Source organism: Lactuca sativa, chromosome 5, assembly GCF_002870075.4.
Source record: "Lactuca sativa cultivar Salinas chromosome 5, Lsat_Salinas_v11, whole genome shotgun sequence".
Classification (NCBI taxonomy): domain Eukaryota; kingdom Viridiplantae; phylum Streptophyta; class Magnoliopsida; order Asterales; family Asteraceae; genus Lactuca; species Lactuca sativa.
In genome coordinates, this window is record NC_056627.2 from 291,059,251 (window position 1) to 291,082,759 (window position 23,509).

The 23,509-nt window shown below is 34.5% G+C and overlaps 3 protein-coding genes and 1 non-coding gene across 4 annotated transcripts; 2 read left to right on the top strand and 2 right to left on the bottom strand.

The window, feature by feature from the left end:
* Positions 1 to 4,060: 4,060 nt before the first annotated feature.
* On the top strand, positions 4,061 to 6,821 carry LOC111910326 (uncharacterized). Its single transcript, XM_023906154.2, has 9 exons — positions 4,061 to 4,657; positions 4,949 to 5,111; positions 5,182 to 5,225; positions 5,320 to 5,397; positions 5,474 to 5,627; positions 5,705 to 5,857; positions 5,952 to 6,062; positions 6,182 to 6,247; positions 6,366 to 6,821. Exons 1-9 carry the CDS (start codon positions 4,371 to 4,373, stop codon positions 6,462 to 6,464), a joined length of 1,155 nt encoding a protein of 384 aa, XP_023761922.1. The 5' UTR covers positions 4,061 to 4,370; the 3' UTR covers positions 6,465 to 6,821.
* Positions 6,822 to 8,326: 1,505 nt separating this feature from the next.
* On the bottom strand, positions 8,327 to 8,983 carry LOC111910077 (uncharacterized). Its single transcript, XM_023905868.1, has one exon. It carries the CDS (start codon positions 8,981 to 8,983, stop codon positions 8,327 to 8,329), a length of 657 nt encoding a protein of 218 aa, XP_023761636.1.
* A 4,291-nt stretch (positions 8,984 to 13,274) lies between these two features.
* LOC111910327 (uncharacterized) lies at positions 13,275 to 14,469 on the top strand. Its single transcript, XM_023906155.3, has 3 exons — positions 13,275 to 13,631; positions 14,002 to 14,098; positions 14,185 to 14,469. The coding sequence occupies exons 1-3, from the start codon at positions 13,361 to 13,363 to the stop codon at positions 14,255 to 14,257; spliced, it is 441 nt and encodes a 146-aa protein (XP_023761923.1). The 5' UTR covers positions 13,275 to 13,360; the 3' UTR covers positions 14,258 to 14,469.
* Positions 14,470 to 17,296: 2,827 nt separating this feature from the next.
* On the bottom strand, positions 17,297 to 17,370 carry TRNAN-GUU (transfer RNA asparagine (anticodon GUU)). Its single transcript has one exon. It is a non-coding gene; the product is annotated as a tRNA-Asn (tRNA).
* Between the last annotated feature and the right edge of the window lie 6,139 nt (positions 17,371 to 23,509).

A 23,509-nucleotide genomic window follows, 5' to 3' on the forward strand; every position in this document is an offset into this window, starting at 1 on the left:
CTAGCATCCTAACATAACAAAATCATGGGTCGGCATTGGTGCCTTCGACCCGCTAAACATGGTGAGGAAACTCACCTCGCATTGCTGAATCCCACAGATAAATATTTGGTTGCTGGCCCGCTAGAATCCCCGCACTATCAATCACAAAATAATCATCCAATCAATAATTGGATCTCAACTCACACAAAGAGTCTAATCCAAGGTAAAATACCTTTTTATCTTTGGCCCAAAGCCTAGGCCCAAACCAATTGTCCAAAAGCCCAAATTCCAAAATAATCATCTCAAGCCCAATTATGGCCCAATGTTCCAAATTGGGCCTAAATCTCTTTCATGGGCCTTTTCCAAGCGAACCCAAAACAAACATTAGCCCAAAAACTTGATGGCCCAACAAGGACCTATGCATCTAAGTCCAAACATGGCTCAAACCAAAAGCCCAAGCGTCTGAAGCCCAACCTGTTGAGTACGATGGATGTACTCAGCACATACGTGCAACGTACTCACTCTAGGGCTTGTACGTTAAGCGTACCTACTTTTACGCCCATCGTACTCCCCCATTTGTCTGACTTCCATTTTTCCAACTCTTAATCGATTAAGACCTAAACCAAACTCATATATGACTTCCTTAAGACGGTTTATCACGTAACATTGCCAACTTTACGTGCTTTTATGGCTTAATGAGGCTCTTAGAGCTCAAAAGAGATTGATAAATGACTTAATGCATGCATGAGACCATAAACACCATAAAGTTTGCACCTTTAAGCTTAATGAGCCATCCAAACATCCATATCTACAAGATTTAGCTTCTAAAACGATCTTAGCTCATCAAGACCAACCAAAAAGGACTAAAATGGCCATAAATAAGTCCAAAAGAAGATCCATAAGAGAACCTATCAAGATAAGATCTTTATACCTCAGATGACTTGCAAAAGGAGTGATGATTATGGATCTCTAACCTTCACACTAAGCAATGAACCTTTAACCTTCTTCCATCCCTTCAAAATAAGAAAATAAGCACCAACTTTTATTCTCAAGAGCTCAAAGACACAAAATGATGGCTAAGGATTGAAATTTAAGGTTTAGGAGGTATGGAGGCTAGTAAAGAGGCCAACCCTATGGACTTGAGGAGTTTATATAGAGTGCAACACCCTAAGATTAGGGTTTCATTAAACCCTCGTACGCCCAACATAACCTTCGTACACCCAACGTACGAGGCTCGACTCCACGATCATATTTCCCCCTTAGCTTCTCAGCTAGTACGCTAAGCGTACCCTATGGTACACCCTGCGTACTAATCACATTTTTTTAACATTCAAAGCAACCCGTGAAATTTTTACATCTTATTCGAAGCTTGTGGTTAATTTGGTTTTCATGATATAACTAATGTATATTTATACATTATGGTTTGAATGTAAAAAAAACACCTTGTATTTAAATAAAAATGTGGTTTTTAAACGAAAAAAAATGTATTTTTACGGTTTAAAATGTAATAAAAAATATTTATACGGTTTCAAATGGAAAATGACAAAATTGAACAAAATTGGAAAAATGATGTTCGATTTGGAACAAAAAAATAAGGTGTCAAAACTAAATGAAAAAATTAAACTTAATCTTAAAATCGAAAAAAGTTAAAACTTAATGTCTTTTGTGGAAAAAAAATCAACTTTAACACGTCAGCATGGCATGTCAGCATGCCACGTCAGCTTGTGATCGGGTTGATCGGTCAGGTGGTCATAATTGTAAAAAATTAAAAAAAACAGTGTAAACTTTGAGACAAAAAAAAACACAGTGTCAAATTAAAATTTTGGTGTAAACTTAGTGTAACATCCCAAAATTTGAGGTCAAAAATTCTATTTTTAAATCAAGTAAATGATAATTTATGTTACCAAAGCATTGTCACTATTTCATCATTCATAAAATCATAAAATCATGTCTCGAAAACCATATCATCAGAGTCTGATAACTACTCTTATGGTATAATGACTATTTTACCCCTGACCTAGTCAAAGTCAAGCCAAAGTCAACTTCTAGTTGACATGACTCGCCCAGTTGGGCCGCCAACTCGTCGAGTCCTTATCCATCCAATTGTCCTCATTCTCGTCCCTACTCGTCGAGTTAGGAAATGACTCAACGAGTTCTCCTTCTATTTGAACATCGAATAATCCTTCATCCGACTCGCCGAGTTGTATGAACAACTTGCCGAGTTCATCTTCATCTGAAGAACAAGTCCTGTCCTTGACTCGTCGAGTTGTATGAACAACTCGTCGAGTTCATCTTCATGTGCTGGGAGATAGCCTTGGACTCGCCGAGTCTGTTCATGTACTCGGCGAGTCCTATGAACTTCAGGTCTAAGGCTAAGTCCAATACGTTGGGTCACTCTTTTGGATCCTCTAAAACTCTTACATCACCCAACTGAGTTCCTTCGAACCCTAACAGAAAAAGAGAGTCAAGTCTCGGACTCGCCGAGTCCCAAGAATGACTCGCCGAGTCGATAACGTCCAACTCTATGTCTTCGATTTCTGGTGTGCAACTCTTGTCCAAATGATAGATCTATGCCCCTAAGATCGATCTAGCACGTAAAGTTACAAACTTTACGTGTATGCATGGGACTTTGAGCCTAAAATGCCCAAAAAGAAGCTCTTAAGATGCATGGAGCCTTCCATGGGTGCAAAAGCAACCCCTAACTGCCTTGTGACCCTTCCAAGGTCCTAGATCCGAAGCCTTGACCCCTCCAACCATGCTTGCAGTCATGGTTGGTTACAAAATATGGCTTAAAAGCCCTAAATCTCCCCAAAAAGGGATCTAACAAAAGAACAAGCAAGGTATAGACTGTATACCTTCTAGAAACTGCAAATAATGAACCAACAAGGACTCATTTGGTCTTCTCTTGATCCCTCTATGTTCTTCCTTCTTCCTTGTGATCAAAACCACCAAAAATCACCACAAATGCCTTAGATCTTCACACACACACACAATTAGGGGGCTGAATGAGATGATTAAATAGGGTGCAAACCCTCAGATTAGGGTTCTGTCCAGTCAGAGTCTACTCGTTGAGTTCGGCCGCCGACTCGACGAGTCCACCACTTAAACCCCGGGTCTAAACTGCTTCTACTCGATGAGTTGGGCTGCCAACTCGCCGAGTCCTAGGTCAAAATGCAAAATTCTTAAATAAAAGAAATACATATCAGGAACTAGGTGCTACACTTAGGTGCCATTTGTTTTTTTTTTAAAGCAAAAATCTATAAAATATGCGGACCACCTCTGCAACCCTCTGCAGCAGAAGAAGTGGACCAAACGGCTGCAGACTGTAATAAGAAGCGTGTTTGTTTTTTTAACATTTGCATGGTGCTGCATATATTAAAAAAGTAAAATAAACTGATTTTATAATCCGAAAATAGTTTTATAATACCGAAAATTTAATAATATATGACATTTCAATAATTTATGATATTTCAGCAAAAAATAATGATATTTAAACAAAAAATAAAGATATTTTAGCATAAAATAATGATATTTCATCAACAAATTATTATTATTATTCAATATTAAAAAAAATTCAACAAGAATAAACAAAAAAGAATAAGACTTCAGCAATATATAATCAATATTTAAACAAGAAAAAGAAGAAGAAGAAAATGTAGGAAAATGCAAAACAAGTGTTGTGCTAAGAAAAACTGTAAATAACAAACAACTGCGAGATAAAATGTGTTGCGCATGTGCTGCGCCGCAATAAAGGTCTGAAGAAGTTTTTTTTTTCCAAAAAACAAACACCACCTTAGTATCCTATGTGCTATTTACCCTTAGTGACATCTTGTGTGCTATTTACCCTTAGATGACTTTGAATAAAAGAAAAAAAAAGCATAAATAATGAGTAAATATTAAATAATTAAAAATAATTAAAAATTAACAAGTATTCAAGTTATATATAAAAAAATATATGTAACAAAATAAATCTAATACACTAGAAATATATCTACGAAGACAATTTTTATTTGATATTCACTATATGAAAAATATTCACTATATGAAAAGAGAGGAAACTGTAAATAACTCCGAAGGGTGAATGAAGGATATCCCCATCATTCATTATCACACTGTTTCTTTATCCTTCCCTCTTCCTCTCCCTCTCCCTCTCTTTGATTAGTGGTACCCCATTCAAGCAACATTCTTTATTTCTCTCTCTACATCTCCATCGCCATTTTTATATACACGCCGTTTGAATCGCTCTATCCATTCCTTCCATCATCAATCACACTTTTTCCTCAATCCCTCATCACATTCTCTCTCCCTATCCTCCCCCCTTTTTTCTCTTTTCTCTCTCTAGGGTTTGATTTCCCTAACTTTCTATCTTTGTTTTGTAAAAAAGAAAAATAATGACGACTCCTGGCATGAAGTTGCCTCCAGGTTTGGTTTCGAATCTACAGGATGTTCTTAAGAAGAAAGGCAACCCTGCTCCCGAAGAAAATGATGACAAATCGAACAATAAAAAGGATGATGAATCCGCCGTTCAGTCTTCTGCTCCTGTTGATGATTTTGACCCTTCCAAGCCTGTGATTTTTGTTACAAATAGTGACGGGATCGATTCTCCTGGTCTCATTTTTCTCATTGAAGCTCTTGTTAGTCAAGGCCTCTATAATGTCAGTGTCTGCGCCCCTCAAGTGTAAATTTCTTCACCCTTTACATTATACATAAGTGATTTACCGAATTAGCTCTAATATGTTATAAATCCCTCCCTTTTTTTCTGCTTGATTCTCTGGCTTATGGAATATTGGGAGGTGTCTGGACGTGCTTTTCGAATTTGATCATGTGATGTTAATAATTCAAAACTAATTTTACTTTACATCTGGATTTGTTGTCGGTATCAAACACCAAAATCTATCCTTCGAATCAAAAAAGATAATTTCTTTGCAATCTTGAGGTTAATTGATACATTTATCCATGGGATTTGCAGTGATAAATCATTATCTGGCCATTCGTATACATTCCAAGAATCAATTGCAGTAAGCCCAGCTGAAATCAAAGGTGCCACTGCTTACGAGGTTTCTGGTACTCCTGTGGACTGTGTTTCTTTAGCCTTATCTGGGGCTTTGTTTGCATGGTCAAAACCACAACTGGTATGTCTTTTTAGGTTTATCAATCCTCATTTTCATCATAAATTTTGACTCATTTTGGTATGATCATCAGGTGATTGTCGGAGTCAACAAGGGTCCAATTTGTGGCAATGATATGTAAGTACTTCCTCTATGGCTCTACCCCCAAATATTCTCAAATTTTAATTTACCAAAATCCAAAAAAAAAATCATTTTTTAACAATCAAAACAGGTTTTCCTCGAGTGCTATAGCTGGAGCTAGACAAGCCTTAATTAGTGGGATACCATCTTTATCAATCTCCCTAAACTGGTAAGTAACCAATTCTCCTTTAGATTATTAGTTTACACACATTTAATAAATCAAATCAAATGTTCATATGTTCCAGGAAAAAAGGTGAAAGTCAAGAAAATGAATTCAAGGATGCTGCATCTGTTTGTTTACCTGTTATAAACGCAGCCATAAAAGATGTAGAAAATGGGACTTTCCCCAAAAGCTCTTCCTTACATATCACAGTTCCTTCTTCCCCTTTAGAAAACAAGGTTTGTTATATATATTTTACACGTTAATCACAATTTTATCTTTGAGGGACTAAAACCGTTACTTTTCATATTTGCAGGGGTTTAAGTTGACAAAACAGAGTTTATGGAGGTCAAAACCGGTATGGCAAGCAATTGCAGCCAATAGAAACCCTTCAGCTGCAAGGTTTATGTCAAATCAACCAGGCATGGGTTTGCAACTTGCACAACTTGGTCGAGATGCATCTGCAGCAGTAAGTAATTTATATAAAAGCTGTTAAATTTGTATAAAAGTTTGTATCTTTTTTTTTATAATTTGATTGATTTGTTGTGGTTTATATGTTGAAGGGTGCAGCAAGAAGATTAAACTCACAGAAGAAGAATTTGGAGGTTGTTGAATCAGTTGGTGTATCAGGGAAAGTTGACCCCAATAAAACAGTCAAATACTTCAGGCTAGAGGTAGGCTTTTTAATTTTTAAATATCAGTTATCATATATCGAAGAATGGATTTCAATCATAGTTTCTAGCATTATTTATGTTATGAAAATAAAAAGCATTTTATAATTAATGATATGCAGTTTCAAGACACTCCCCAAGAAGAAACAGATGAAAATCTTGATTTCAGAGCCCTTCTAAGTGGATTTGTAAGTCCCCTAAACTTATTTCAAGTTTTCAACATTAAAAAACCAACTTCTTTTTTTTTTTTTATTATAAAAATTGTGAAAGTACATACACTAAATCTGTTTAAATGTTTTGAAACAGGTGTCAGTTACTCCCATATCTGTATCTCACATGATTGAGCCAGACATTGAAAAAGCTGCATCTGAATGGATTACTGCTGCACTTCAAACCGATAACTGAGGTGGAGTGGAGTAATTAAATTAATTATTCCATGTATATTTGAAGAAGATGAAAATTGGTATTTAAGCTTTTAGCAATTATTTGAAGGAATTGGACATCATTGCTGAATTGTGTTGTTGAGGTTAGATTTTTCAACTTTATTTATTTATATTGGGTGAGAAAATCATTCCCCACAAGATTGTGTGACATGTTGTAAAAGACCTTTTTGGTCTTTTGATTATTTATTGCTGACAATTGTCACCATTTTTTTTAAATGTAACTTTGAATTGGAATTGTAATTTTGTAGTTGTTTGTTGTCAAAATGGATATACATACTGCTACATTTTAAGGTTATTTATTTATTTATCCTTTTTTTAATTGTTTCTTTTTTGTATGGAGAAAATGGATCGTAGGTGTTTTTAGGTGTTTGATTTTGAAATTTTGTATCCAAACTATTATGTTCAATTACTAATTATAAATGATGTTATAATTAATTATTTTTGAAATTATATCATCATCTTATGTCAAATATTGTTTTTATATAATTGATTCATAAATCAATGATTTGTTTTTGTCATTTTAAATTATCATTAACAATTTTTTATTAAACATGTATTTCAAACATCCATTATTTTTCCCGACAAACATTTAATCCAAATAATGCATTCCTAACAAAATAATAATGATAATAAATAACAACCCAATAATCTATATGATTGTTATAGTGAGAAGACAATTTCTTGACAAGATTGCCCTTTATTAAGGGCAAAAGTCAAAATCTTGACTTGACAATTCCTGTTAAGGTGGTTGGTGCCATTGATGAGGGTCATAAAGACGTGGAATGTGTTTTTTTCATGATTGTTAGACATGATTTGGCCAAGTACTTTCTTACCTAGATTAAACTGTGGAGAAAGGCCCTTTTAAAATGATTACACTTGTTTGGTGTAATGGTCAAAAATCTTGAAAAGTAAGTTGAAGCGAAGTGTTGATGACACTTCCCTTTTTAGGCAAAATGAGTGGGTGGAATAATAAGTTATGTAATGAGTAAGTGTGAGTTTGAATTAAAAGGGTACTTTTTAGGGTTTGTTAAGATATAACGAGTTGATCTGTCAATTATTTTTTTTAGTTTGCATGGGGACAAGTTCATATATTGATAAAAATGAAGCGAAAACAGAAGAATTTAGATGAAATCTCCTGTTGTTAAAATATTAGTTTGTTTTTTAAATACACATTTGAACGCATTCCGCAGAGCTTAAATCTATTTTACCTATGGAGTAGTGTGACAGATTGAGATTGCCGGAAATTTATCAACCTTTTGAGTTTTGGAAGAAAACTCAAATGGACACATATAATTATAAGGTAATCTGTTTAATACTTTAGATTGTTGCCTCTAATTTTTCTATGAGCTATCAACAGATGAAGCGTGTTTAGTAATAAATTAAATAATGATTTAAAGTATATTTTTTATGTTTTAAAACATTTTTTTGGTGTCTTGTGATTGTTTGTGTCTTTTTCCTCTTTATTTTTTCTTTTGCTTTTTTATGATGTTCTCTTACCAATTATTACTATATCTTTTCACCTACATCTCTCTCATGTTCTTTATGAATTATTACAAGTATATATTTATTTACTTTGTCTTATATATAAAATAGTACCTGAATTATTACAAGTATATATTTATTTGCTTTATCTTATATATAAAATAATTTGGAAGAGTAAAATAGTACCTCATTTGTTGCAATACAAATTATTCTGAAGGGTAACATATGTATTATACTTGGACAAAGAGATCGAATTTCAGTTAATAAGGTCTTTTTTTTAACCAACGATTGTATTAAGACCACTGCCAAGAAGCAAAGGCAGGGCAAAGGGAGAAACAACAATTACAAAATGTTTAACAGACAACAACACCAATTAGCCCAATTATAGTTTCCAAAATTACCCCCAACACTCACCCAACTATACACCAATGTAATCACATTATCAACCAACTTTGAGGAAGAAGTATGAATTTTGTTAAAAACCATGTCACTCCTCGTCTTGCAACAACACCAGAGGAAACCGTGCCAAATAGAAAGAACTATCTCTCTCTTTTTGGGATAATGTCCCCATGTGCCAGCAAAATTGACAAATTCCCCGATCGAGACAGAGCTTTGAAAAGGAATATTGCACCACTTGTATAACCAAACCTGAGCTTCAAGGACAACATCACACCCAAGAAGAATGTGATATGTGTCGTCTCTCCCATAATCACAGAAGGGACATGAAATGGAGGCAGGTTGAATGCCCCTACACGAGAGAGCCACCGTCGTAGGGATTCGGTCCATAAACGTGCACCAAACAAAACCAATAACCTTTAGCGGGACAATTTTAATCCATAATGTAGGATTATCCACCGGGGTAGTTAATTTGTTGTCGATCAACGCCCTGAGATCTTTCACATAAAACTCATCGTCTCCGGAGATTTTTGACACCCAATGATCCATACCACCATTCAGAAAAAAGTGGTCGAGTAAATTATTAGCCTCCTCCAACTCCATAATTTCCTGACTACCGAAACAAAGCCGTTTCCAATCCCACATAACACAATTGGGGGGCCATCATCTCAACAACATAAGCATATTTTTTCTTATCCAGATCAAAAATGGCAGGGAATCGAGTGGCAAGCGAACCGACTCCCGTCCAGTAAGCGAACCGACTCCCGTCCAGTCTTCAAGCTAGAAAAGGGAGTTACAATCAGAGTCAATTTTCACCTTTAATAGGGAGGCTTAGTCAATGCCTAGAGAGTCAAGGGAAGCAACATACTTTACAATGTTGTACCAAACTCCATATAAAGTCTTTTTTTCCCCATAAATTCATTGGTTTCCTGTAGCAATTGTGAATCCCGCAAATTATGCAACCCCATAAGGCGTTAGGCTCATTTTTGAATATCCAAAGCCACTTAATTAACATTTAACAATGTTGCATTGATAGAGATTAACGACCCAACTCCAAGGCCTCCTTTTATCTTTTGGGCTTAAAACCACACTCCAAGCAACCTAACATATTTTGTTTTTATCATCATTACCCCCCCCCCCCCCCCCCCCCCCCCAAGAAAATGACGCCTTAATTTCTCGATGGTATTAATAATCGAAGCAGGGGGCTTAAATAAGGAAAAGTAAAAGAGCGGAATACTACCTAAAACCGACTTGACCAAAGTCAATCGACCTCCAAATGATAGAGTCTTAGCCTTCCACGAGGAGAGGCGGTTTTCACACGGTCAATAATACGTGCCCAATTATTCTTTTTAGTCATGTTAGCCCCAACTGAGACTCCAAGGTTGCTAAAGCGGAACCTGGCTGCCTCACAACCAAGGATACGAGCGCAACTAGCCACTTTACCCTTCAAAACACCAATGCCATAAACTTTAGATTTGTGAAAGTTTACCCTAAGCCCGGATGATGCATGAAAACACCGAAGGATTCTAGAAAGATTTATAAAGTTTGAGCTATTCCAAGAACCCGAAAAACATGACATCGTCCACATAGAAAAGGTGAGAGACCGAGGGTCCATTGTTGGGATATTGGATGCCTTGGTAAAGAGATTTGTGACATGCATATTTCATGACAACTTTGAGGCCTTCCTTTGCAATTATGAAGAGTAAGGGCGAGAGCGGGTCACCTTATCTAACCCCTCTAGTAATAGGAAACTCTTTCATTTAGATATTGATAAATTTTAAAATTAATATTTTCAAAAACGTATTTGTTAATTTGCTGCAAACCAACTATAGTGTTTATGTAAGGGATAATGACTTGAGAGGGTAACCAATTATACCGTTTGTATATATATTTGGTTACTTAATTTTTTTGGTGCCCTGTTAGCCATTAAACTTGTTATTTCGTTCAAAAGATACCATTATTACCGGGTATTGAAGGTTTAACCGGTCAAGTTGAATTTTCCGACGAAACTATGAATTTTCCGGCGAATACAACCTGAAATCGAACCCTAGGTTCGAGTTCTGGCCCTTCATCCATGGCACCTTTGAATACCCATCACACCTCCACATCTGTCTTCTTACATGGCAGATCTCGAGTTCATCATCTGTTCATCATCCCTCTTCATCATCTCCATTAATAAATACACATCACACCTCCACCTGCAACACCTTCGAATACTCATCATTGTTCATCATCTCCACTAACGAACCTGCAACACCTTCATCCATGGCAGATTTTGAATTGTTTCTGACCCTTCATATTCCTTAAGTTTAAACCATACAAAAAGCCACGAAATCATTTTCTAGACCTTCGATTTCTGATGAACAAGATGTTAGTGTGTGTGTGTGTGTGTTCTAGAAATAGTTTTGAAAAATCGTTTGAATTTCTGGACCTTCGATTTATGATGAACGAAGAACTCGAAAACTAAAACTGTTTTCAGAAACAGATGAACATATGACAATGTGTGTTCTTGAAATCGTTTTTAGATCTGAAATTGTTCCTAAAACCATTTGGTCGGAACACCGCCGAAGAAGATGACCGAAATGACATACTTGGCGGAAACCTTCGATACCCGGTAATAATGGTATCTTTTGAAAGAAATAACAAGTTTAATGTTTAATATAGCACAAAAAAAAGTTAAGTGACCAAATATTTACAAAGGGTATAGTTTGTTACCCTCTCAAGTCGTTATCCCTTTATGTAATGTAGAGAAGAAACACTTGATTTTGCTAGAAATGACTTGGATCAAGCTTGTGGACTATTCTAAAATATCTTTGGTAACACTAATTTTTATTTTTTATGAAAAGGCAAATTGATACACTCATAAACTACACCTAATTACATCTATGTTTCACATGAAGACTTGAACCCTCGTTCCAAACAAAGGAAATCAACACCTTATATCGGTGGGTTAGAAACTTTTTGGTTACTAATGCCAATTAATTACAAATCACTAGGGATTTGATGTGCATTCTCAACTTGATTAGTGTAATGTTCAAAATTAACATGCACTATAATTATCAAAGATTAGAGACGGTTCTTAAAACAATCTAAGATACAAAAACTTACTTAGACTATTGTTTTTCACGTGTAATAGTCTCTTAGCAACCCACAAATAGATTTTGATATGCATTTTATTAACAAGAATTTGATATAATAGTGTTTCTCATTATTTCGAACAAATAAAATGTGTTTTTTTTATTTTTTTATAGATTCTAATACTGAAATTCATTAACAATATAAACAATAAAAGAACATGAGAATTATAAGTCAAAAGAAAATTCCCACTCAAATGGAAACAAAAATTAATTCTCAAAAGATTGTAATGAGATTATTATGGATCAAATTACTCCAAGATTGAAAACGTTTATAATCAAGAAAACATGAAAGTTGAAATTAGCTTCCAACAAAATTGCCACATGTGAAGTTCAAAGTTTTATTATTATTATTATTATTCCCCTAAAACCAGAAGATCAGCGGTAAACTTGAAAAAAAGGAAAAAAAAGAAAAAGAAAAATGCAAGGCCTTTTGAGGAAAAACATAAGTTGAAGTTTAATTCGAAAAAACTCAATATAGTGTCTTTTATTGTATTAACCATTTCGATTATTAAAAGGGCAAAATATAGAAAAACACAACCATTTATCTAGCAACATTCAGAAAAACTCTTACATTTTGTTTACATGCAAAAAACCACTACGTTTTCAGTTACTTTTAGATTTCCCAAATATCTGTCTTCTAAGAAGCTACTGGTCTTTTGTGGCATGATATTTATCTTGTTCGATTTTAGGTTGATAAAGAAAAAAAATAAACGATGTCACTTATTTTTGCTTGAGTAAATGACAGTTAAGTAAATGATATAGTTATCGTGTTTTACCTTAAACAAGAGGAACATACTTATTTTTGTTTCCATGTTAATCTAAAAACAAAAAATATAAATGTCATCATACAAAACAATCGGTAATTTCTTAAAAAAACCGGATATCCGGGTTATTGTTAACGGTAATTGAAAATGTAAGGTTTTTATGCATATAAACAAAATGTAAGAGCTTTTTTCTGAATACTTATAGATAATTAATTATGTTTTTCTGTATTTCATCCTTATTAAAAAAATTATATAATTTAACATAGAGACCGGTGTACTTGACCAACTATAACCAATCCATATTCTTATCATGGTTTCTCTAACCAGATTTATTTTTCAATAAATTTTATTAATCAGTACGAGAATCAAGAACACAAACATGAAATTTGATATTCAAGATTACAAAACATGAAAGCCGGATACAAAAAATTTGTCGAAAATACATGATAGAAAGCATTTTGTGTTGAACCAAAGAATCTCATCCCTATTTAAACACACCCTAAAAGGATAAATAGTCATAAATGTACCAAATTTTGACTCAATCTATTTGCCACATAGACGGTTACATTAAATTTGTATCTCTTCTTTCATTTCCATTTTCTTTGTAACCCATAATACAAGGGATCCATTTTTTTAAACCCTCCCAAGTCTCAACCGACTTCTTAATGTACAAGTACTAAAGCCAAATATACAAGTTGAGAGGGAAAGATTTAGCAGGCTACTAAAGCCGCTCACTGCCGCCATTCTGAACCTGTTCAAGGGGAGGAGCCATGAGCTTGAAGGCACCGTATTTACATTTTACCCCCACTCTGTCCATATGGATATTGGAATTTGGAAATTACCCGACCTTTTGGGCTTTCTTGTACCAATGTTGGGCCAAACCCGGGCCCTAATAGGCTAACCGGGTATAACATAAAATAGAGTGACTCCGTTTATAGGAAAACATAAAATAGAGGGACTCAGTATTGAAATATTCTATAGTTTAGAGTCTATACCGAAACTTTCTCGTTTCTACAAAATTTAAGATCGCCGTCGAAAAATCCCTCTATCACCCTTTAGCCCTCTGTTTTGCCGGAAAGATGTCGTCTAAAACCCTAATTCGCACCGGAGTTTCGATGTTGAGCCGTATTATGAATCCGTTTGTTCATCCCGACCCGGCTCATAAGTTCGTTCCCCAGATCTTTGAAATCGCACCGAAGCTTTCCACCCCACAGCCATTTCCATCTCTTCTGAATCTACAGAACCCGCTGAATTTGATCCAAAACGATGCAGAAACCCTAAAAAGAGTTCTTGCAGAAGGGTTCTTGTATCCCTGCGGACTTCCTTCTCTCCGATTCTTCCTCCCTGACGGTAATTACCTGTTTCCCGATTTGAAATCGTGCAATATATGTTCAATAGAATGTAGACGCTAAATAAAAATTAGAGAATTTGTCTAATACTGCGATTTGAACATATGTAAAAACTTACTCTTACCTATCGAATTATTACTTTGTTGTCTTCACGACATTGATGATGCTTAATTTACAGTTTTCATTACCTACAAAATATAAAGTAGGTCATCGGTGAAGAACAGGGTCTTGTGTAACTACGAAATTTGATGAAAAATGAAATTTTCAACATGGAATTTAATGGAAACTTGATAAGGCAGAGTTTAAACCATGTTTTGATTCTTGTGAAGAGGGTTAGAATTAGGGTCTCATATTTGTTTCTATTTGTTCAGGAGATGATTCATCATCAAGTGAACCTTTGTTGTGCATCAAGAGAACTTATCAACCTAGCAACCTCAGGAGGAAAAGGGTTCATGGTTACCTGGCTAGGTAGATAAGAATTTAGCTTTCATGATCTTGTAATTACACTCTGCATGTTGGCTGCTAATAGCAACTTGGTGTTGAAATTTATGCAGGAAAGCAACAAAAGGAGGTAGGCGAGTTATTGCTAGGAGGATTGCTAAGGGTCGATCTAGAATCACAGCTTAAAAGAGGTCATGCTAAATCTTTGAATCATTTGTAATGGCTGTCAATGTCTGCAATTGATTTTGATGCATTTGCAACTAATTATTAGGGCTTTTGTGAGGGAGATAGGAAATATCATGTTGATTTTTGCGTAAGTTTGTGTTATTTCTTTTTGGTAATTTCAGCAATAACCAAATTTGTCCCTTATGTTAATGGATTAAAATTTCGGATTATAATTCCGGGTGTGGCATGAAGATTGCTTAGTCAGCATAAATGTTTGTCATGTAAAGGAGATGGAAAAAGATAAGGGCAAAATAGTCATTTATGAATATAAAGGCTACACCGTTTTGTTTTAGGATGGAAAGAGCAGAAAATGAAACTGTTGCCATATTCACACAAAAAAAAAAGATTAATAAGTGGAATGTATTTTGTTATGTAGTCATTTCTTTTTACATGGAGTACCTATGCTTTATAGTTTTTGTTCATGTCAAATATAGTTTAGAGTTTGATCATTAGCAAATGAAGATATTTTTTATAAATTTTTTTACAAAAGTAAATTGTCTAAGAATGATAATTGACCTAAACATCAAGTTAGTTGGCATCATGTGTATTTTCACCTTAGATACTTGAAAGAAGTATGTTTATGAATTGATAGCAATACAAATTTCATCATATTGCGCACGAATTCTTGATCTTTTAGAGAAAAAACATGGAGATTTTCCTTAGTAAATATTTTAATATTTCATGGTATTAAATTGTTTTATTTTGTAAACAAATTTTTTAGATGATAAATAGTTTGTTGGAACTATTTCAATATATGTAGCATATATTATTTACATGCAATGGAATATTTTTATATTGTAGTTTATTTAAGGATATGCCTTTCTTTTATTAAATATTGCTTTTTTAAAATTAACATTTTTTTCTTTATCAATTTACGTTTTTTAGTTTCTATCTACACCTAACAAACAACATTTTTGAAGGCGCGTTTAATTTCTTCGAGCCAAAATGATCAATTTTATTACACTATTTATTTCATTACATTGTTTATTCTACTATTTTATGATTTAATTCTATAGCCAAGTAGACAATATCATCCTATAGTTTGAGCCACGCTCACTTTTTGTCCATTTTTTTAAATATGATTACATAAAATAGGCAACTAAAATAATATATGTTATGTTCCTATAAATCGATCTAGAAGCGTGAAATCATTTGAATAACAATCTAGAAAATTTTCAACCAGTTTTAGTTTGATTTGTTGTTTGAATGGGACTTTTAATTCGTGGAAGGTAAAATATAAAACAAATATATCTCTTATACATAAATCTAATAGATCTCTCATACATATAATAAAAGAATTGTTATATCTATTAGGGGTGTGAAATATTTGATATGAGACCCCAAGAAACTGAAAATCAAACCTAATCGACCTCGAATTTTAACCAAACTAAATTTTAAATTCATATTTTTGTTTAGTTTCATACCAAACTAATTATGACTTGGGTTATGGTTTGATTTATGGTCTGGTGGAGTTCGTATCAAACCAAACCAAATTACATCATTTAATTATTTTTTTTTATTAAACTAATAAATGATTTATAGTTTACACAATGAAAAAAGAAAATTTTAACATTAAATACATATTAGTTATTTTTAGAGTGGCAAACACAACACACTCCTTATAATACTCCTAAACCTAAACTACTCATTTTGTTTCTAGCAAGACTTGACCCTCAATTTTTGGTAAAAACATCATTCCAAAAATTGGAATATACTTGATATCACTAGGCTACAAGCCCTTTAATAAATACATATCAATTAGGGCTCTAAATTTCAGTGGGGAGGCTAGCGGGTGCCTCCCCTAACATTTTTTATTTGATTAGCCAAAAAAATTTGTTTCCTTTTCATAGCATTGAATTTCATCACTTAAACCCATGAATTATCATCATTTAGCCCACTTGCCCCATGACCCAGTTGTTTAATTTGTCTAATGTTTTAAGAAATTCGGCAATCACACAAACATAATCCTTTTTATAATAATCATCAGCGGACACAAACGGCATCGCTTTTACCCTCTACTTTACAAACATCAATTTCAATAACAAGTCATTTAAATTCTTATTAATTATTGCACACTTAAGTTTTCTGTAACTTGTAGTTATTTTATTTAGCAATATAATTTGTAAATGATGTATTATGATTAGTTTTTTATAATCTTAGGCTAAATGATAAAATCATAGAGTATATAAAACAAGAACAAGAAAGAACCATTAATTCATTTTTCAAATGAAAATAAGATATTTATTACCTAAAATTGCATATTATTAGTAATAATAATATGGAAGATGTTCATAATACACACCACAACATGAAATGAATAGTAATATTGAAAAACCAACTAATATTGAACTTGAAAAAAAATCGATTTTAAGAGAGGTAAATTTTTATTAATTATTACTACATAAAGCTTATGTTGAAACTATTAAATGACTCATGTTTCGAGCATGTGCTTTTAAATTTGCTTGCTTTTAATAGCAAGAATATTAAAGATCTTGTGCTTGAAAATACTTATTAGACAATTTTTCCTTGTCAAATTCATCGTCTCTATTAAGTTATTGAAATATAAAATACACTTTAACATCTTATTAATATAAAAATACATTTTAACAACTTATTATAATTCAAACCCCTCTTGTTCTAAAATTCTAGCTCCGCCCCTAATTATCACATCAATATTATCGCATTAAATCCATTAAATCCAGTTGTCTTATGTCCACATTTCACGAGTTCCATAGCAACACTTCAATTTCTATTATCAAATGTATGTCTTTTGTGTTTGGTGTGGGATTTGTATGTTATGTTTGGTTTGGAACGTTGGTTTTTATATTTAGAACTTCGGTTTGGAATGTTTGGATTTTATATTTGATACTTTGGTATTTATGATTATGTTTTCAGTTTGTTTGGATTTTTTAAAAAAAAATTGACAAAGAAACATAAGAACTCATGAAACGAACCGGGGTTAATCTCTATTTAAGAGGGAAAAAAAGAGTTGATAAAAAACGCTAGAAGGAGGGCTTGAACCTCCGACCTTGTGGTTAACAGCCACACGCTCTAACCAACTGAGCTATTCCAGCTGAATGGCATTAACGTTGGGTTAATGATCATTATCCATTGCGGTAGGACCATAGGACAGGTTTGTTTGTCGGTAAGATAAATACTAAATAATACTCTTAGTTAATAATTATGATCAATAAATTTGTTTGTAGTTTTAATAATATACAATTAATAATCTTGCTAAATAACCAACAGATAGAATATCTCGTTTTCCTTTTGGCTGCAGCTCCTGAACATTTATATTTACCAAACCATCACTGAACTAAACTAGCATATTTTACATGGTAAAAATACAGGAAACAATTATGATTCGAAAAACGTAAAAAATACCATCATTTTTGTAACACTTGAGAATTTGAAACGAGTAATTATGAGTTATATTTTGGATTGGTAAGTATTTTTATGAATGGAGTTATTGGAGGATCTATTAATACTTTTGGATCTAGAAGTTTATCTGAGAGTTAATAAGTGATTTATATATATATATATATATATATATATATATATATATATATATATATATATATATATATATATATATATATATATATATATATATATATATATATATATATATATATATATATATATATATATATATATATATATATATATATATATATATAAGAATCGAGTTTCTATTTATCAACTTTTGAGAAAAATAAGATGTTTTGTGTAAATGAAGAATAGATAAGAAAGGTTCTATAAGTCAAATCATGCTAATGTTTCAGTATAAACAAGAAGTAGGATTTGCAAATACACCATGCACCATAAGTTTACTTGTGATGATGTAAAGTTCATGATCATTTTGTGGATCAGGAATTTCAGTTGATATCAATTTGTTAATTTGTGCTCGTGGTTTGATTTTATGTGGAAGTGAAAGGATAGGGGTGACAATTGATGACACGACATGAAACGAAATTGTGACGAAACTAAAATTCGAATTCATGTTCATTGCATGTTTGTGTCAAATGTAAAAAACACGACTTCGTGCCGTGTTTGTGTTCAAAATTCGATAAGAAATTGACATTATTTAGAATTTGTTTTTGGTGTTTGTCGTGTTATGTGTGATTAAATATTAATTACATAAACTTATTGTTATTTTATGTTATTTTTTTCGTGTCCGTCGTTTTTTAATTGGTTTGTTTTCATGATAGTTAAACAAATACGACAACGTGTCGTGTCATGTTCGTGTTCGTGTTAAATAAAAGTTAAAATCTTGTCGTGTCTTTTCGTGTCAGACAAAAAAACATGACAAGATTGCTTGATTTCCACACATAGGTGAAAGTGAAACCCGAAGTGTATGACAATGGGGAAGACCCTTTTAAAAAAAAAAAAAAAATTCTATGGCATATAAATTTGTAAATGTATACAATGAACATAGTTCTAGTCATTTTAAACGACCAAAAGGAATATTATGTAAGATTTGAATAATTGTAAGGTACGTGTAGATACATCGCCGAATGGTTTTTCATTTTTCAGATAGGCAACAAAATGATGTACTTTCATCTGAAAGATTCTTATAGCAATGATATCACTCATATCTTCGGCATTCATTTATGGTAATCTTTGAAAATGTCTTCTAATCTTTAGATGTTCAAATAAATGTAATAAAACATTACGGAATTTTGTGTACCCTACATATTGCAGAGCTTCCTAGTAATGCTTGTACATGTATCTAGGACCGCCAATAAAAAAAGGTGATGGTTTATCCTTTTTCCAACATCGTGGCCATTAGAGTCGTCTTTTTTTTATTTTATTTTATTTTTTTTATTTTTTATTTTTTTTAATAATGCATCATGAATAGTTGAATACCTTGAAGATACTCGTTTCGCAAAAGACCTTCTACCGATTCAATATATTCCAATCTATTTTGTTCAATAAAGATGTCAGCGATAATTGAATATTGCTGAAACAATTTTCCTCCTTGATTTAACAATGTATGCAGATTGTAACGATCATGAAGCTGGTAACTATAAAACATATTCATGGTGAGTTACTTGGCACCTCGTGAACATTCTTCGAGCAATTTTAGTTTAGGTGACCATCCATGCTCACCAAATACAAATAATAGTGGGAATTGCAACGCCATGTAAAAAGGCTACAATTTGTTAACTCTTTGAGGTGTGCTATCCTTTAAGCGAATAATGAAGTCAAAATCGTTTTTGTTTATAGGACTGTCGTCGAAAACAATTGCACCTAATGTACCAAAAGCAAGGGGATTATAACATGGTTGAGTGTCATTGTTTATATAGCCCCACAATCTTATACATTTTGGTTTAAAACATCCATATTGTATTTTTTTTTTTTTTTGGCTTTTTAAGGGTACAAATTCACAATTTACTTGCTTCTAAGGTCATTTTCTACAAAATGAAGGGGTCGCCCGGTGACCCCCTTCCTAATCAGTCGGTTTTAGTGTACATGAAATTAAAAAAATGCCAAATTGGATGCCACCTAATCTATCGTTAATTGAGCTACATAACCCTTCCTCTAGAAGATAAAGGACACATTCTTCTATAGTCGCTTTCTTCTGCGGCTTTATTCTATTTTCTTCTAATGTTCCTCGCAAAAAACTCTCCACTGTATTATTGCTATGGTCGTTTACATGTAGATCGATCTTCATTTTGCTAGTATGTTTACAAGGTACCCGGTGATTAGTTACTCAGATGAAGTGGAGCAGAGATTTGAGAATGTTGATTTTTCTGGTAGGGATGAGTAGTTTGTCCCAAATCCCGATCCCGTACCAGAACCAGAACCGAACTGTATCGAATTTAAAAATATGGGACAGTACTTGCTATTCCAAATACATGAAATTCGAGAATCAGTACCGCCGGTACCGATACTAGTACCAAAAACCGGTACCATTCCCGGTACCGATACCGGTGTTGTTAATTCGGTTCGGTACTCGGGATTGACTTTCGACCAAATTCGGTTTTCGGGAAATCGGGAACAGTACGGGTCGGTACCGGTTCCGTTCCACGCTCATCCCTATTTTCTGGAATGGACAACAACGAATTTGTGGTTTTCCTTCAAAGATTCACAAACGAGACATGCATGAATGTATACTTTTGCATTCCCGATATTAAGTTTCCTGATGGATTGATGATAATAGCGACTAAAAAAAGACTACCGGGAGTTGATCGAAGTATGTGGTTGTGTAATTTTTATGTACATAGATCATCTTGGTCTCATTGTCCATCAATGGATTGTTGATGAGCAAACTGAAGTATGCACCCTCGAGGACAAGCTCTCTAGTGTAGGTGAAGTTATAGAAGAGTTGCATGCTGAGAGAGAAGTTGACATTGACATAGATGAAGTGCAAGGTAATTTGGACGTTGAATATGTTCATTGCATTCCAATGAACAAGACCTTCAATGATGTGTTTTTGAACAAGCTCTGCCCCAAGGTGCAACCAACCTCAAACAATCTACCTTATGACGATCCATATGTTCAGATGGATGACAACGAGCCAATACTTGAGGAGGTAATAACTTTTAATGAAAATGTACATTGGAAAAAGTAAAAGCTTATATAACATCCCAAAAATACAGATAAAATTTTGTTTTTAAATTCATTCAAAACATAAGATACTCATATCAAAACAGTCAAAGTGTATTATAGCCACATGTTATCAGAGTACAAATTCCCACAATATCAAAATGTGGAAACCGTAGGGTGATGTCGTGCGATCAGGTCCAACCCTTCCCCTTCGAACTGGAAGTACCTGAAGCATAAACTGAAAATTGTAAGCACAAAGCTTAGCGGGTTCCCCCAAAATACCACGTACCATACAAACATACAACCAAGCATATATGGGTGTTTGCACTCCCCTTCAGTCTATTTCAACCGGATAGTATCAAGCATATATGGGTGCTTGCAATCCCCTTCGGTCTATTTCAACCGGATACTATCAAGCATATCTAGGTGCTTGCAATCCCTTTCGGTTTATTTCAACCGGATAACGGGTCTATTTCACCCATACCACTTCCATATAATATCATAACAAGAATCACAGAGTCATCAAGCAAATACAGGCATAACTGACAGTTGTCATGAAGATAATGATCATACTACATAATGAACTAGTGGGTCGACATTGGTGCATTCGATCCACAGATACAGTGAAGGAAACTCACCTCATACTGAAGGTGTCAAATCGCACTCAATGGATGACTCGCGAAATCCTCTCCCTAAGGCACAAGTATAAAACCCTAATTAGAAATTAGGTCAATATTCTAACCCGAAAGTCCAAACCCTCATTTTTAACTTTAAGGCAAAAAGGGTTTCTTCACCCTTGCCTCATTGGGCCTTCCTACCACCAAGGACTAAATCCATACAAGTCCAAAAAGGCATCCAAGCCCAACCACAAGGCCTTTAAGGCCCAATATGGCCCCATAGTACCCAACATGACCCTAAGCCCACAAATACCTTGCTACAACAGGTGGGCCTGAGGCCCAAACCTAAACAAGTCAAAAGCTCAATAGTACTTGAGCCCAAAAATCTTCTAAGTCCATAGATTGCTTACGCATGACGTACATGGCTCGTACACCCAACATACGCATGACTTTAGAGCACGCCCGACGTACTGGCCAGCCATCCCAAACTTGCATCCAAGTCTTAATCCATTAAGCCCTAACGTCTAAAACTTAGATCCAAGCTCATAATAGTGTCTTAAGCCATAAAGTTGCAAACTTTATGCACTTCCATGCCTTAATGGGACTCAAACCGTGAATTAAGCCCTCTAACTCTCTTAGGTGGTCACTAACACATGCATTATTGAGTCTTAACCTCCAAGATATGATTTTTATGAATCCATGCACTTCCAAGAGTCCAAAAGGACAACTCAAATGGCCCGGAGTATCCCATACTCCAAAAGAGCAAATTATGGGACCAAAAGATGCTAAAATCTTCCCTAAGTCTAGATTTAAGCTTAGAATGAACGATTTTCAGACTTTATACCTTCAATAGGCTAGAAATGTTCCACAAACTCTGGATCTACAAGTTCCTTCTTCTCCTTTGCTTCTTATCAAACTTCCTTCTTCTTCTTCAAAACCACCAAAGAACACCCAAACACATAATGCAAGCTCAAAAATGCACTCAAGATGGCTAGGGTTTTTGAGATTAGCACTAAAAGGCAATGGAGGATGAAAGGGTGATCCACTTGAAGAACTTAAGGACCTTAATTAGGGTGCAAACCCTAAAAATTAGGGTTTTCCTTGGTTTGAATACGCCCAACATACGCCAGGATCACCCCGATGATGCGTATGCAAGGAGTACGTCGTACGTACCTAATGTACGCCCATCGTACTCTTGAACTTGTTCACCACCTTTTTGTTTAATTAATAGGATAATAGATTAATTTCATACCCGACGACTCAGACACTAAAATTCTCCCCCACTTGAACCAGACTTCGTCCTTGAAGTCTGTTACCGGAAATAACTCTGGGTAATGCTCCCTCATCTCGTTCTCTGGATCCCATGTACATTCTGAACCCTTACGGTGCTGCCACTACACCTTTACCAACTTAACAACCTTGTTCCTCAAGGTCTTCGTCTTCCTGTCGAGGATCACTAACGGCCTCTCAATATAGTTCAGGCGGCCGTCCACCTAATTATCCTCCAATGTAACCACTGCGGAATCATCAGCCAAACACTTCCACAGCTGAGAGACATGAAAAGTACTGTGAATCTAACTGAGTTCGTCCAGAAGATTTAACTGATACGCTACCCTACCCACATGGGCTATAACCCTGAAAGGACCGACATACCTAAGGCCCAACTTGCCCCGCTTCCCGAATCAGATGACACATTTCCAAGGTGACACATTCAGGAGAACCATATCTCCAACCTGAAACTCTAGGTCTGATCGGGACTTGTTGGCATAACTCTTTTGCAGACTCCAAGTTGTTTGAAGTCTACTCCAAACCTACTGAATCAACTCGGTGGTCTTGAGTACCACTTCGGTACTCACCATGACTCGCTGACCGACCTCGCCCCAACATATCGGGGTCCTGCATTTCATCCCATAGAGCATCTTAAAAGGAGGTCGATCAATGTTGGCGTGGTAGCTATTGTTATACAAAAATTCTACTAACAGAAAATACGTATCCCAGCTACCGCCAAAGTCCAGAATACACTTCCGCAGCATATCCTCCAATG

What these genes read in the sequence shown, in the direction of transcription:
- LOC111910326 (XM_023906154.2), top strand. Translation starts at nt 4,371, where the DNA reads ATGACGACTCCTGGCATGAAGTTGCCTCCAGGTTTGGTTTCGAATCTA. An exon ending in CATGGTCAAAACCACAACTG is followed by an intron (nt 5,112 to 5,181) that starts GTATGTCTTTTT and finishes TATGATCATCAG; the next exon opens with GTGATTGTCGGAGTCAACAA. An exon ending in TTATCAATCTCCCTAAACTG is followed by an intron (nt 5,398 to 5,473) that starts GTAAGTAACCAA and finishes CATATGTTCCAG; the next exon opens with GAAAAAAGGTGAAAGTCAAG.
- LOC111910077 (XM_023905868.1), bottom strand. Translation starts at nt 8,983, where the DNA reads ATGGAGTTGGAGGAGGCTAATAATTTACTCGACCACTTTTTTCTGAAT.
- LOC111910327 (XM_023906155.3), top strand. Translation starts at nt 13,361, where the DNA reads ATGTCGTCTAAAACCCTAATTCGCACCGGAGTTTCGATGTTGAGCCGT. An exon ending in CCGATTCTTCCTCCCTGACG is followed by an intron (nt 13,632 to 14,001) that starts GTAATTACCTGT and finishes CTATTTGTTCAG; the next exon opens with GAGATGATTCATCATCAAGT. An exon ending in GTTCATGGTTACCTGGCTAG is followed by an intron (nt 14,099 to 14,184) that starts GTAGATAAGAAT and finishes AAATTTATGCAG; the next exon opens with GAAAGCAACAAAAGGAGGTA.